At 43.9% G+C, this 16,445-nt stretch overlaps 1 protein-coding gene across 1 annotated transcript in view; it reads right to left on the bottom strand.

Annotated features, from left to right (window-relative positions):
- The window catches only part of pfkla (phosphofructokinase, liver a), an 87,518-nt gene that overhangs the window by 21,238 nt on the left and 49,835 nt on the right, over positions 1 to 16,445 (bottom strand). The window contains exons 10-16 of the mRNA XM_060930331.1: positions 15,163 to 15,288; positions 6,248 to 6,312; positions 6,063 to 6,126; positions 3,902 to 4,048; positions 2,951 to 3,021; positions 1,053 to 1,140; positions 807 to 959 (exon numbers count right to left, since the gene is read on the bottom strand). Of these exons, the coding sequence (XP_060786314.1) occupies positions 807 to 959; positions 1,053 to 1,140; positions 2,951 to 3,021; positions 3,902 to 4,048; positions 6,063 to 6,126; positions 6,248 to 6,312; positions 15,163 to 15,288 (714 nt within the window). The remainder of the gene's footprint in view (positions 1 to 806; positions 960 to 1,052; positions 1,141 to 2,950; positions 3,022 to 3,901; positions 4,049 to 6,062; positions 6,127 to 6,247; positions 6,313 to 15,162; positions 15,289 to 16,445) is intronic.

Raw genomic sequence — 16,445 nt, 5'->3', positions numbered from 1 at the left:
CGTGTACGAGTCAGGCTGTCGGTTTTTTCACTAGCGTGCATGCATATAACGCATCTCGTTGAATATTGCGGTAATCACGTTTCAAATTCAATAGATGTGGCCACATTATCGCCCATTTAAACACGTTTTTGTTGTTTACATCTACATCTGCCAAAGCTACGTTGCGATGTGGAATTTTCTGAAAGGTGTACGGAAACCGCCAGAAACGGGGACAAAGCGACCTCGGTCTGAAGAGGAGAAAAAGGCCGCCGATAAAGCGTACGAGAAGGAGAAACAACAAAGGACTTATAAGCAAACGTGGGAGCAGGGTAGGCCTTGGCTGCGATACGATTTTTATGGGATAATTAATTTTTTTCAAGTTGATTCCTAGTCAATACGAAGCTCCTAATGCTTTCTCTCTCATAAATGGTTAAATACAGAAAGCATGTTGGACATATTTTGGGTGCTAAAGTCATGATAGTAAGTATATTTGTTTTCAATACTCACACACCAAGTTGCCAGGTTTTCCAATATATTATTATTTGTTGATATTATGGTGCTCTGTGTTGTTCTCATTTATGTACTTAACAACAGTATCAAAATACTCGGGTCTTGAAATAAATGCACATTAGTCGTTAACAATGGTAACTACTCTCTGTTGTGTTATTTTTGACAGAAGTAAAATTCATACATGAACAAATTTTGGCTAGTTGATTTTCTGTTTGGCGAGTTACTTTGGAAGGTAACTAGTCTAGCTGGCTGGTGAAAAAATATATGAATTTCTAGGCCTGCCATATCAAAAACTCATTGAATGGCACAGAACTCACCTCCATAGCTGCATTGACAGCTGTGTCAGCACCCAAACTGAATTCGGTACCAGGGACATTGTTGCTGATAGTGGCAGGAATGATACACATGGGAATACACAGCTCGTTGTAGTGCCCCCTGGCTTTATACAACTCCAGTACCCCTTCATAGGCCTAAAGAATAAAAGAGCTCTTGGGTTTCACAAACAATCCACCAGAGTTAAATGTAAATATATCAATAACCAAGAAGAATATATTGGTACTTGCCTCAAAGCCACCAATTACGAGCAGTGACTGGATTTTGTACTTGGAAAGATTTTCAACCAACTTTTCCAGGCAGGTTTTGGGGAGGGTTCTGGAAGGATAACATTCAAAATGCCATCATGGCTGGAATATCAGATGGATAATAATAATAATAATAATAATAATAATATAGATTTGGGCACTGCCTAAAAGCGGAGCTCCCATCTGTTTCTGGGTTGTAGAATTTTCTTATATCATGCCAGTCTCTTTTGTTTTATTTCTTTACTGGCTAGCACTGACCACTAGGCGGTGTGTGTGACTGGTAATTACTAACACTGGCCACTAGGCGGTGTGTGTGACTGGTAATTACTAACACTGGCCACTAGGCGGTGTGTGTGACTGGTAATTACTAACACTGGCCACTAGGTGGTGTGTGTGACTGGTAATTACTAACACTGGCCACTAGGCGGTGTATGTGACTGGTAATTACTAACACTGGCCACTAGGCGGTGTGTATGACTTAATTACTAGCACTGACCACTAGGCGGTGTGTATGACTGGTAATTACTAACACTGACCACTAGGCGGTGTGTGTGACTGGTAATTACTAACACTGGCCACTAGGCGGTGTGTATGACTGGTAATTACTAGCACTGACCACTAGGCGGTGTGTATGACTGGTAATTACTAACACTGGCCACTAGGCGGCGTGTATGACTGGTAATTACTAACTGACTATTAGGCGGTGTGTATGACTGGTAATTACTAACACTGGCCACTAGGCGGTGTGTATGACTGGTAATTACTAACACTGCCACTAGGCGGCGTGTATGACTGGTAATTACTAACACTGCCACTAGGCGGTGTGTATGACTGGTAATTACTAACACTGGCCACTAGGCGGTGTGTATGACTGGTAATTACTAACACTGACCACTAGGCGGTGTGTGTGACTGGTAATTACTAACACTGGCCACTAGGCGGTGTGTATGACTGGTAATTACTAGCACTGACCACTAGGCGGTGTGTATGACTGGTAATTACTAACACTGGCCACTAGGCGGCGTGTATGACTGGTAATTACTAACTGACCATTAGGCGGTGTGTATGACTGGTAATTACTAACACTGGCCACTAGGCGGTGTGTATGACTGGTAATTACTAACACTGCCACTAGGCGGCGTGTATGACTGGTAATTACTAACACTGGCCACTAGGCGGTGTGTATGACTGGTAATTACTAACACTGCCACTAGGCGGCGTGTATGACTGGTAATTACTAACACTGGCCACTAGGCGGTGTGTATGACTGGTAATTACTAACACTGGCCACTAGGCGGTGTGTATGACTGGTAATTACTAACACTGGCCACTAGGCGGTGTGTATGACTGGTAATTACTAACACTGGCCACTAGGCGGTGTGTATGACTGGTAATTACTAACACTGGCCACTAGGCGGTGTGTATGACTGGTAATTACTAACACTGACCACTAGGCGGTGTGTGTGACTGGTAATTACTAACACTGGCCACTAGGCGGTGTGTATGACTGGTAATTACTAACACTGCCACTAGGCGGCGTGTATGACTGGTAATTACTAACACTGGCCACTAGGCGGTGTGTATGACTGGTAATTACTAACACTGGCCACTAGGCGGTGTGTATGACTGGTAATTACTAACACTGCCACTAGGCGGCGTGTATGACTGGTAATTACTAACACTGGCCACTAGGCGGCGTGTATGACTGGTAATTACTAACACTGGCCACTAGGCGGTGTGTATGACTGGTGGTACATGTACACGGACAAACCACAAAAAATTGACTCGATGGGTTTACCATTTTTTCTTAGGTATGGTGCTCCGCTGGAGCTCCGCTAATAATAATAATAATAATAATAATACATGTTCCATTAACTCACCGTTTAGTCCCCAGAACTGAGCCACCTTGCCCAGTCCAACCAGCCACACTACTCCAAGACATCTCTTTAACCTTTAGACAGGGAGAAAGTTATCTTTGTCAAATACATTGTAAATATATTGTACTTAAAGCTTCCTGTAGTGTACTTGCATAAAATCTTTCACACTTCTGTTCTTTGTTTCTAATTTTTACTGTATATTTACATCGCAGCATCCTGGCAGGACAATTATCTTTTCCTACCGTTCATTTTCTAATGAGACAGGAGAAAATTTCTCCAATAAAGATGGTGTGAGTGGTACAAAGTTGTGGATTTCTTGTCTTCATGCAAATGAGAAGTAAATATTGTCAGGCGGCGGACAATCAGATTGTTTTAGGAATCACAAATACGCTCACGATCAGGCTTTACACACTGAAATCAGTACAAGGACAAGATGAAGGAGACCGACAACAGTTTGGTAGCAACCATTCCTGAAAACATTATACTATCACAGCAACAACTTAGTCACTTTTTATAGCCCAGTAAAAACCTGCAGATCTCCAGAAACAGGGAATAATTACATTGCTTTAAATTTTGAATGTACTCAGTACTTGAATGCTCATCACTCATGCACTAGAATGCTAGAGCCTTCCCAGACGCCCGGAACGCCAGAGCCTTCCCAGACGCCCGGAACGCCAGAGCCTTCCCAGACGCCCGGAACGCCAGAGCCTTCCCAGACGCCCGGAACGCCAGAGCCTTCCCAGACGCCCGGAACGCCAGAGCCTTCCCAGGCGCCCGGACGCCAGAGCCTTCCCAGGCGCCCGGACGCCAGAGCCTTCCCAGGCGCCCGGACGCCAGAGCCTTCCCAGACGCCCGGAACGCCAAAGCCTTCCCAGACACCCGGAATGCCAGAGCCTTCTCAAAAGTATAACAAGTAAATCACTGCAGGACTATTTTTCAGTCCCAGTTCCTTACCTCTCCATTGGCGAGGCCCTCAAATCCATTATGAACAGCATAGACTTTGTGGCCAGATGATAGTGCCACCCTCACCGCAGACCTCACAGCTGCATTCATACCAGCCGCTGGAGCACCCACGTTTAGGATGGCCATTGAGAAGTTGCTCTGAGGAAAAGACATATGCTATTCGCACGGACAGCAAACTCTGTTCGACTTGGCTCTGAAAGCTATACCAACCTTGCACTAATGCCAACTTGGTTAGTATCTAGTTAGTAATTGTGGCATTTCAGTTCAGACTCACAAACATCAGCATTGAGAGCAGAAATCACACAGCTAAAGCCTAGATAACATCTCTTTAAACAGCATTCATGAACACAATATTGTCAATAATACCTGGACACACTGTAGGGCACTGGGGGGTGCATTCGGGACTCCCAGGAAGTGATCATTTGTGAGTTTTTCATTTTAAACTTTCAATCTTCCAACAATGCAGCAAAACAATCTAAACTGAGTTTCAAGTGACATCATAAAAGTCCTGTATAGAGGGTTCCCGCATGACGTCACCGCGCCGCGAGATTTCGGTAGTCGCCATATTGGAAGACCAAGTACACATCTATACAAGTACATACATACATAAAACAAACTACACCTGAAATGTAGCCAGGGCCGGTTCTGCCCTAATCTGGACCCGGGTGCAACATCGCGCACCCCCCCCCCCAAAAAAAAAACAAAAACACACCAATCTCTAAAATATTGGCAAAATGATGTTTATTGACATAGCAATCGTGTGTAACGGGAAGCATTTGCATATCCAAAGTGTTGTGTTTACATCAAAGATAAAATAAACCGATATGACAACGACTGCTGCTGCCAGGTTGGTTGTTGAGTAGCCTGACTGTTTTTATTTTCTTGCGTGTGGTATCATTGTTGACGCGAGGTTGTTTTTTGAACATGCCAATGCGGACACGATTTCCCCTGATGAGTTATGACTTCAGACGCGATGCGTGTGTGGAGTCCGCGTGATATGTGCGTAAGATAGGCTTCTCATGTGTTTGGAGATCCGCGCTCTGAGACAAGCACAAGCACCCCCCCAGGGAAAAAAAGGGACCCCCCGAAAATATCGGCATAGTTTGAACACTGAGGACAACCATCACATAACTATAAACATTTTATATCAACTATTTTAACTAAATGGGCTATAATAAATAAGCCTGCAGGCAGCCACGGCGGGCTGCCTCAGAAAAGTAACCATTCAATGACACAACTGAAAGCCTGCAGCCACGGCGGGCTGCCTCAGAAAACTAACCATTTGTCCTACCTTAAAACTCGTTTTGCATTTTCTGCCTCCTTTTTTGTATTTTCGACCCTGCGTTTATTTTCTTTCCTTTTCTGAAAACCCGATTTGTGTCCAGACATTTTGTTCTGCTACCAACGAACTAACTCGTCAGGTCTCGTCTCTCGAGTCCGCGATGAAGGGCAACAATTGATACATTTTTACAAACAGCCAATAAACAGCCAATGGGGAGGTTGCAACGTTCAGGCTCTCCTTTGCTCACAGGCACTCAGTAATGCACTTATTCTCTGTCTCCTGGCAGAAAGCTCCTTAGTTTGCTCCCCTTGTGTCTCAATCACAGCTGGTATTCTGAAGAACGACTTCTTTTCACCTTTCCCATCAGCTTTGTTGGAACACCCTAACACAGCACAAAAGTTTACCATTGTAGGTTTATGATGAATCAAGTGCCTCGTGGGTTTAAATTCCGCGCGCTGCCGTTATTTCCCCCTAATCACGAGTTTGTTGGTCTTCCAATATGGCGCAGGGTCTGTTTACTTCCAGTTTCCGGTGACGTCAGTGGGAAGGGTCTATAAGTGACTTTTTCTGTACTCTATTGCCGTTTCTGTTGTTTATTTGAGTCGAAGACCTTATTTAACTAAAACTAGTTCAAGAATTTTTAGAACTGTTAGCTCCTTATAGTTGGTATACATCACCAACAATCCAGCTAGAGACTGATACCTATACACAAACCAACACACACACAAATATACATACAGTACATACCTACTAAAATAGCTTCCAAAAGCATGTCGTTTCTTTAAGTCTGTTAAAGAACATTTGAGATGTTCGTACCATGTTGACAGTCCCAACAATCCCAGAGTTCTTCTAGAACATCTAAAGAATTACCATGACTTGAGCAGGCTTCTGGTACGCCAGTAACTTGTAAATGCCCCAGTTGTTTGCAAAGCTCCTGAAATGAACACAATGTTTGGTATCGTTGAGACTGATGGCATTCATACATTAACGCAAAGCAAGGGGCCTACGTTAACTGGGTTGTTGACAGAATTACAGGACGTCACAACAAACCTCACCTTCCACGCAGCTGAATGGCCTCTTCAAACCTCTTCTCATTCATCGCCTTCTGTACTGCTTTAGTCTGAGGGAAATGAGGAGATGCTGCATGAATGGATTAATAAATACTACTACAGGGGGTATGAAAAATCAGGAGCAAAAACGTCATTTGATAATAACAGAGAGGCTGAATGTAAATCCCAGCACTGATGGACTTACAGTGGTGCTTGAAAGTTTGTGAACCCTTTAGAATTTTCTATATTTCTGCATAAATATGACGTAAAACATCATCAGATTTTCACACAAGTCCTAAAAGTAGATAAAGAAAACCCAGTTAAACAAATGAGACAAAAATATTATACTTGGTCTTTTGTTTATTGAGGAAAATGATCCAATATTACATGTCTGTGAGTGGCAAAAGTATGTGAACCTTTGCTTTCAGTATCTGGTGTGACCCCCTTGTGCAGCAATAACTGCAACTAAACGTTTGCGGTAACTGTTGATCAGTCCTGCACACTGGCTTGGAGGAATTTTAGCCCATTCCTTTGTACAGAACAGCTTCAACTCTGGGATGTTGGTGGGTTTTCTCACATGAACTGCTCGCTTCAGGTCCTTCCACAACATTTCCATTGGATTAAGGTCAGGACTTTGACTTGGCCATTCCAAAACATTAACTTTATTCTTCTTTAACCATTCTTTGGTAGAACGACTTGTGTGCTTAGGGTCGTTGTCTTGCTGCATGACCCACCTTCTCTTGAGATTCAGTTCATGGACAGATGTCCTGACATTTTCCTTTAGAATTCGCTGGTATAATTCACAGTTCATTGTTCCATCAATGATGGCAAGCTGTCCTGGCCCAGATGCAGCAAAACAGGCCCAAACTATGATACTACCACCACCATGTTTCACAGATGGGATAAATAAGGTTCTTATGCTGGAATGCAGTGTTTTCCTTTCTCCAAACATAACACTTCTCATTTAATCCAAAAAGTTCTATTTTGGTCTCATCTGTCCACAAAACATTTTTCCAATAGCCTTCTGGCTTGTCCAAATGATCTTTAGCAAACTGCAGACGAGCAGCAATGTTCTTTTTGGAGAGCAGTTGCTTTCTCCTTGCAACCCTGCCATGCACACCATTGTTGTTCAGTGTTCTCCTGATGGTGGACTCACGAACATTAACATTAGCCAATGTGAGAGAGGCCTTCAGTTGCTTAGAAGTTACCCTGGGGTCCTTTGTGACCTCGCCGAATATTACACGCCTTGCTCTTGGAGTGATCTTTGTTGGTCGACCACTCCTGGGGAGGGTAACAATGGTCTTGAATTTCCTCCATTTGTATACAATCTGTCTGACTGTGGATTGGTGGAGTCCAAACTCTTTAGAGATGGTTTTGTAACCTTTTCCAGCCTGATGAGCATCAACAACGCTTTTTCTAAGGTCCTCAGAAATCTCCTTTGTTCGTGCCATGATACACTTCCACAAACATGTGTTGTGAAGATCAGACTTTGATAGATCCCTGTTCTTTAAATAAAACAGGGTGCCCACTCACACCTGATTGTCATCCCATTGATTGAAAACACCTGACTCTAATTTCACCTTCAAATTAACTGCTAATCCTAGAGGTTCACATACTTTTGCCACTCACAGATATGTAATATTGGATTATTTTCCTCAATAAATAAATGACCAAGTATAATATTTTTGTCTCATTTGTTTAACTGGGTTCTCTTTATCTACTTTTAGTACTTTTGTGAAAATCTGATGATGTTTTAGGTCATATTTATGCAGAAATATAGAAAATTCTAAAGGGTTCACAAACTTTCAAGCACCACTGTAAGTGAGGACAGAAATGCTCGGTTGTTATATAGTTTGCAAATATTATTTCACTCATTCATCCATCTTTAGTAAGTGTCAGAGTTTATCTTGATCAGAGTTGCAGTGGATCAGGAGTCTATCCTGGGAATACTGGGCTTGACCTGGAATACACCCCAGTCCATGGCAGGGCAGCATGAGCACACGCTCACACAGTTTTAGAGTCTTCAATCCACCTACCAGAATCTCTTCATGTGGGAGGAAACTAGAGAACCAGGAGGAAATCCACACAGGAGAACATGTTTGGTGTTCCCATCAACAACAGACTGGACTAGAAATCCAACACTGAAGCTGTATACAAGAAGCAGAGTACTTCCTGAGGAAGCAGAGATCCTTCAACGTGTGCAGTAAGATGTTGGAGATCTTTTATCAGTCTGCCGTGGCCAGTTTGCTTTTCTTTGCGGTGGTTTGTTGGGGAAGCAGCAGCAGAGCCAGCAACACCAACAGACTCAAACTGATAAAGAAGGCTGGCTCCGTAATTGGCTGCAAAACAGGATACTTTTGAGGCTGTGATGGAGACGAGGACTCTGACCAAACTCTTATCCATCATGGATAATCCTGACCACCCTCTCTCTCCACCACACACTGCGTAGACAGCGGAGCACCTTCTCCAACAGACTGTTACAGCGTCGTTGTCATAGGGACTGATACAGGAAATCTTTCCTGGCCCAAGCCATCATCATCAATCAAATCTCATCTCTCATCTCATTATCTGTAGCCGCTTTATCCTGTTCTACAGGGTCGCAGGCAAGCTGGAGCCTATCCCAGCTGACTACGGGCGAAAGGCGGGGTACACCCTGGACAAGTCGCCAGGTCATCACAGGGCTGACACATAGACACAGACAACCATTCACACTCGCATTCACACCTACGGTCAATTTAGAGTCACCAGTTAACCTAACCTGCATGTCTTTGGACTGTGGGGGAAACCGGAGCACCTGGAGGAAACCCATGCGGACACGGGGAGAACATGCAAACTCCGCACAGAAAGGCCCTCGCCGGCCACGGGGCTTGAACCCGGACCTTCTTGCTGTGAGGCGACAGCGCTAACCACTACACCACCATGCCGCCCATCAATCAAATCAAATCAATCAAATTTTATTTATATAGCCCTTTACAATAACCAAAAGGTACCCAACATGCTTTACATCAAAGCCATAAAACAGAACACCAAAACACAAAAACACAGGTTTTGACCGCAGAAGGTGCCACCGTGCTGCAGATTGCCAAAAGCCTTTCAGAAGTACATGAAATAAAACAGACGAAATGAAGCACCCCTCAAAAACAAGACTCCCCTAGTCAGGATTGAACGCCAATCTAAAAAAGTAGGTCTTCAACTTCGATTTAAAAAGGCCGAGATCAATAGTGGTGCGAATGTCGGGGGGCAGATTATTCCACAGTCTGGGAGCAGCGACAGCAAAAGAACGATCACCCCACTGTTTATATCTCGACCTTGGAACTTCTAACAGAAGCTGACCCGAAGAACGCAGGGCCCTACCATGATCACGAATAGTTAAAATCTCAGACAAGTAAGAGGGAGCCAGGCCATTGATGGCATTAAAAACAAACAACAGAAGTACAATCATGTACAATAACTCACCTCTGTCTGATAGAGAGAACTCGGACCTCTCTACTGTATAGTCCTGTTCATAACCCTGGTCCTCCTGTAACTTCTGCACCGTCAGAGCTTATTTGTTTACTGTCATTTAGTCACTTGACACCATTAGAGTTTGTTTTTATTTATTTATCTATCCCTTTTCAATACTGCTCCTTTTGCACAGTTTTTATTTTCATTGATCACAATTCTTGTTTTTAGCACCATCAATGCACATTCACATGTACAAAGCGCACGCACACACACATCAGCTCATATACCATGAATAGAGAAAAACAAAATGTCGGAGTGCATCAATTCAGATATATCACTTTGTTATCAAGTATTTAAAAGAAACAGAAATAGCGAAAAGAATATAGTCCCCCCCCAATATCACCTGTTCCACACTCCAGCCCAGTTGGTGGCGGTAATGCACCTTTAAGTTGGTTTACCAACCGCCAAAAAAACCCTAAAGAAGAAGAAAATGGTGGAGCGTGTTACTCACCAAGCTCTGTATAAAATCTGCAGAGCTCAGAGCCTATTCCCCGCTGTAGACATGAGTGAAGCCATCTGGCCGCCATCTTACCACTCACTATCCGTTTTAAGTCAGTTGACACATCAGACGTGTGTAGCAGTCTTCAACAGAGCTCTCCATTCAGCACGGTCTTGAGTTGCCTCCTCTGTGATATTCCATAACTTCAAGTCAGCACGGACAGATTCTTTCCAGCTTTCACATCACGTGTATTTGGTTTCCGTGTTAAACCGTCCTATCCGATCAAATTTGCCACAAGAAAAGTATCTCCTGACTTCCCCCCCCATTACCTCCTCTTATTTTCTCAACTTTACCCCCCATTCCTTACATATCTTTATAGCTCTCCGCTTCACTGGTATTGTTTTTTTCCTTTTCCAGCCCAGTCTCGGATTTTTTTTCCGAACGTCTCTTTTACTACTATACTTATTTCAACGGAGATTTCAATTTTTCTCTTATACAGTGTATTTTTCTCTTTCGTATATTTCTTCTTCTTCCTTTCTTCCATTTATTTATTAAACCAACACAAAGGCTGTACAATGCTTCCTTTCTGTTTAGGACAGTTGTTGAAAGAGGATTATTTTCTCATGTTATTTGCCATTTTCACTTCATTCTCACAGTCAGGTCTTAACCGTATTTAATGGTCACATAATTCACTGCCACAATATTCATGCAGCTTGCGACCAATAAATACTGTTAAGACATGACTGTGAGAATGAAGTGAAAACGGCAAATAACATGAAAAAATAATCCTCTTTCAACAACTGTCCTAAACAGAAAGTCAAGTTTATTTGTGTAGCACTTTTAACAATAAACATTGTCGCAAAGCAGCTTTACAGAATTTGAACGACTTAAAATATGCGCTAATTTTATTCCTAATCTATCCCTGTGGCGACGGTGGCAAGGAAAAACTCCCTCACACGACATGAGGAAGAAAGGAACCAAACTCAAAAGGGAACCCATCCTCATTTGGGCAACAACAGACAACATGACTATAACATTAACAGTCCTAACATAAAGTCAGCTTCGTTGATGCTATAAACCCCCACCGATGGAAACCCGAACGCAAAACTGTTCACGACAACCGCAGTCCCAAAGTCAGCAAGTCAACTGCAGTCCCCAGCCACAAAAGCACCACTGCAAGAGTCCAGAGTGTCCTCCAGGCGCGACCCCCAACTGTCCACATGGGGCCGCCCTCCACAGGAGCGATGCGATGAGACTCCAACCAGACACAAGGCACCAGGATGGATCAGGCAGGTCCGAGGAGCAGAAGAGATCAGCATCTCGATCCCAAGACCGACATGTAACTCAGGAAGGAAGCATTGTACAGCCTTTGTGTTGGTTTAATAAATAAATGGAAGGAAGAAGAAATATCTCATCTCATTGTCTCTAGCCGCTTTATCCTTCTACAGGATCGCAGGCAAGCTGGAGCCTATCCCAGCTGACTACGGGCGAAAGGCGGGGTACACCCTGGACAAGTCGCCAGGTCATCACAGGGCCGACACATAGACACAGACAACCATTCACACTCACATTCACACCTACGGTCAATTTAGAGTCGCCAGTTAACCTAACCTGCATGTCTTTGGACTGTGGGGGAAACCGGAGCACCCGGAGGAAACCCACGCGGACACGGGGAGAACATGCAAACTCCGCACAGAAAGGCCCTCGCCGGCCACGGGGCTCGAACCTGGACCTTCTTGCTGTGAGGCGACAGCGCTAACCACTACACCACCGTGCCGCCCAAGAAGAAATATATGAAAAAGAAAGATACACTGTATAAGAGGAAAAACTGAACTAATCTCTACTGAAATAATTATAGTAGTAAAACAGCTGTTCAAAAAAAAAAAAAAAGATCAGAGACTGGACTGGGTGGGTGGGGGGAACCCAGTGAAGGGGAGCACTCTAAAGATATGCAAGGAATTGGGGGGGTAAAGTTGGGAAAATAAGAGGTGGCAATTAAAAGGGAAAAAAGAAGTCAGGAGATACTTTTCTTGGGGCAAATTTGATCGAATACGACGGTTTAACATAAACCAAATACACGCGACATGAGTGGTAAGATGGCGGCCAGAAGGCTTCACTCATCTCTACAACGGGGAAAAGGCTCTGAGCTCTCCAGAGTTTATAAAGAGCTCAGTGGTGTTACTGAACCAACTGACGACAAAATAAAAACTCTACTCCAAAACAACCCCCCCCCCCCCCCAAAAAAAAAAGCAACAAAATATGGAATAAAATTATTTGATGGTAAGAACATATCTTTTTTTTTTTTAATAATTATTTTTATTTCACAAATTGCTACTGTCATGTCACCGGTTTGTTTATATTCTAAGCGGAAATGATTCTGTCGGAAGCTTTGTGCAATTTTTTTTTAAAATCAAATTTGAAAAAAAATTTAAAAAGTGCTCGGTTTCTCAAAATCCAGTGAATATGGATAGAATAAAAACAGCAAACAGTTATTCCACTCCATCTCGTCGTACATGGCTTTTATATAATTACACGTATATGTTACATTTTTATCTGTATATGGTATAGTCGGCTTGTTCTTGGGATTTTTTTTTTTTTACCTTCTAAATTCTACTTTATGTTGTACAGTGTCTTTTTACGTCTGATAACTTGCTGTTGTAACAAAACAATTTCCTAGCTTGGGATCAATAAAGTCTGTCAGTCCATCCATCTGAACATCACATCACACAGACCGTAACCTGACTTCAAGATCAAACCAGGGCCCTGGCACCAAAGCTACCTGCTGTAACACAATGCTGCCTCAAACACTGTCTTATGGCGTATTCACACCTACGTTGTTTGGTCCGGACCAAATGACCAAACGAACCAAATTTCCCTTGGTCCGGACCTTTTGGGTTGGTCTGAATACAAACCACCGAACTCTGGTCCGGACCAAACAAGCGGACCGAGACCGAGCTGCAAGGTCGGACTCGGTCCGGACCAAAGGAACCCTGGTGCGGATCTTTTGGAGGTGTGAAAGCAGACCGAACCTAATCCGACAGTTTTGCTTTTTTGTACCTCGGGAGCTTCCGTCGTTTGTCGAGCATTATGGGAAACAGAGTCTTGACACTCCACCGCAAAGTGCAAACACTGTTTCGGTTGTCAAGGGAACCTTACAACAGTCGTTCAGTCATTCAGACCAGTGGTAGGCTAGACTAGAGAGTACAAAAAATGAGTAGGGGGCAAACGTGGGCCGAGGAAGAAACGCGTACCCTTGTGGATATATGGGCAGATGTCCACATATCTGAGCTTTTGGAGAGAACACACAAAAATGCCGACGTGTTTGCTGTATTCAGTGAGAAAATGAAGGAGAAGGGGTTCACGCGCTCCCCAGAACAATGTCGGCTAAAAGTGAAGAAACTCCGTCAGACCTACATTAAAATCAGGGACATACTTTCAAAAAGAGGCAGTACTAGCGACGCAAAAAAGAAATTCATCTATTGCGTGAAGAGCCAGAACTGTCACAACATGATGTGCGCTCATCAGCGCTATCCTCCGTAGCCGCCTTGCCCTTTGAAGTCGTCGTTGATAAATTACTTGTACAACAGCATAGTAATCGCACAATTGTGAAAACAGTAAAAACTGGAAAAAACATATAGCTTTGATGACATTAAAAAGAATAACAGCACGGAAAGCCGCCATGACTACTTTTGAACTTAACGCTTTGTGCGCGTGTCATCTCTGACCAATAGCTGAACGACCTCAGGGCGCGTGGCTTTGTTGACAGATTTTGGTCCGCTTACTAAAATGTACAGTGTGAAAGCGAACCGCACCAAAATGAAAAAAAAAAAAAAACATTTGGTTCGGACCAGGCGGCACGGTGGTGTAGTGGTTAGCGCTGTCGCCTCACAGCAAGAAGGTCCTGGGTTCGAGCCCCGGGGCTGGCGAGGGCCTTTCTGTGTGGAGTTTGCATGTTCTCCCCGTGTCCGCGTGGGTTTCCTCCGGGTGCTCCGGTTTCCCCCACAGTCCAAAGACATGCAGGTTAGGTTAACTGGTGACTCTAAATTGACCGTAGGTGTGAATGTGAGTGTGAATGGTTGTCTGTGTCTATGTGTCAGCCCTGTGATGACCTGGCGACTTGTCCAGGGTGTACCCCGCCTTTCGCCTGTAGTCAGCTGGGATAGGCTCCAGCTTGCCTGCGACCCTGTAGAAGGATAAAGCGGCTAGAGATAATGAGATGAGATGAGATGAGATGGTTCAGACCAAAGCAAGTGAACTATCGAACTATCCTGGTCTGAATACACCCTTAAAGGACACCTCCATCCATTTTGGCACATCACTACGGTGACGTGGCCGCTTTGACTGCTTCAGCCAACAAAGTCTCTAGGGATACATTACAGTAGTGGTTTCCTGTTGCCTGGATTATTTTTATGGAGGCTTGTTCCTCTCAACCATTCACACTCACACCTACGGAGCCACCAGTTAACCTAACCTGCATGTCTTTGGACTGTGTGGGAAACCGGAGCACCCCCACGCAGACACGGGGAGAACATGCAAACTCCGCACAGAAAGGCCCTCGCCGGCCACGGGGCTCGAACCCGGACCTTCTTGCTGTGAGGCGACAGCGCTAACCACTACACCACTGTGCTGCCAAAGGACACCTAGATCTTTTAAACCACCGAACCGTGCTCCCTCAGCAAGCAGACTTTTAACTATTCATTATATGTAAATGTGTGCGGTGCCTCAAATCTCATGCAGTGCTATCTGTTTGAATTATGATGATCTGTACATCTGTCTAATACAGGTAAGAGAGAAATTCTCCTCTTCTCACACACACACACACACACACACACACACACACACACACACACACACACACACACACACACACACACACACACAACCTGCCATATCTAATCACAGAAAAATCACCACACTGTGCTGGAACCTGAACACAAGAATTTGGTGCTCCTGTAGTTATCTTTTGCGTGGGTCTTACCATTTCCACTGCTTCCATAAGGGGCAGCCTCACCGACCGGTTCCCGGACAGGCCGATCACACAGGCGGGGGTATCAGGAGTCGCCTCCATCAGCGCCACAACTGCCTCCATTCCCAGCTTACTACTCTACAACCACAGCCCAGTGCTTCGAATATAATCCAGTCCATCACAAATCTTCATCCTGCTTTCTCTGGCATACTATACATGTCTTTAACTTCTTACATATACAGTAAATACATCATACATACTAGGTTCTTATTCTTTATGATTAATTTACTTTGGATTGATTTCATTTCAACCAGGGGTGAAAGTAACTTTTATTTCTTGCCGTTACTATTATTTTGAGTCATAGCGCACGCCAAAAAATACACTACCGTTCAAAAGTTTGGGATCACCCAGACAATTTTGTGTTTTCCATGAAAAGTCACACTTTTATTTACCACCATAAGTTGTAAAATGAATAGAAAATATAGTCAAGACATTTTTCTGGCCATTTTGAGCATTTAAAGGTCTGATGACACGAACATGACTCTATGCAATTTCTTAAATAAACTATACAACATGGCAAACATGTTAGATTTCTGTTATAATTACATGAAAAGAAGCTGTTGTTACGCGAATATCCAACTTTTAATTGCACAGCGCAAGAAAACCGGGTCCGTGGCTCGCGGCCATGTTGTGACGTCAGCGGAAGAACACGCTGCGGTTCACTGGCTGTTCTACTCTGGTTCTACTCAATGGAAATGGCGCATGAAAACGCCGGTGAACTCTCTAGTGCTAGCTCTTCCTCTTCTGGGAGTCTAGAATTGTGTTGATCTCTTCCGAATAGAATCTATGATAGCCTATCCTCTTTATCCTTTGCCTCTCGTTGCTAGGCGGCAGTTACACGAAAGCCACAAGCTTTCACAAGCAAATACATGACTGATATCACGCCGACTTTATGATTACATTTATGATTATCATGTAGAATCTATAGCTCTACGTACCTTTATCTTATGTCGTTTCACAACACATGTTCTGACAGGAGGACTGTCTTTGGATCCGGCATAGCTACTAGTAGACCCCCTCCGGAATACTGGCAGTGTTGCCAGATTGGGAGGTTTCCCGCCCAGTTGGGCGGTTTCAAGTGCAATTTGGTGGGTTTTGAACATATTTTGGGCTGGAAAACTTCAGCGGTATCTGGCAACAGATACTGCTGATGTTTTCCAACCCAAAATATGTTCAAAACCCACCAAAATGCACTTGAAACCGCCCAACTGGGCGGGAAACCTCCCAACTGGCAA

The sequence above is a fragment of the Neoarius graeffei genome, chromosome 9, assembly GCF_027579695.1.
Source record: "Neoarius graeffei isolate fNeoGra1 chromosome 9, fNeoGra1.pri, whole genome shotgun sequence".
NCBI lineage: Eukaryota > Metazoa > Chordata > Actinopteri > Siluriformes > Ariidae > Neoarius > Neoarius graeffei.
The sequence above is the reverse complement of the archived record's forward strand: the minus strand, read 5'-3'. Positions and strand labels throughout refer to the sequence as shown.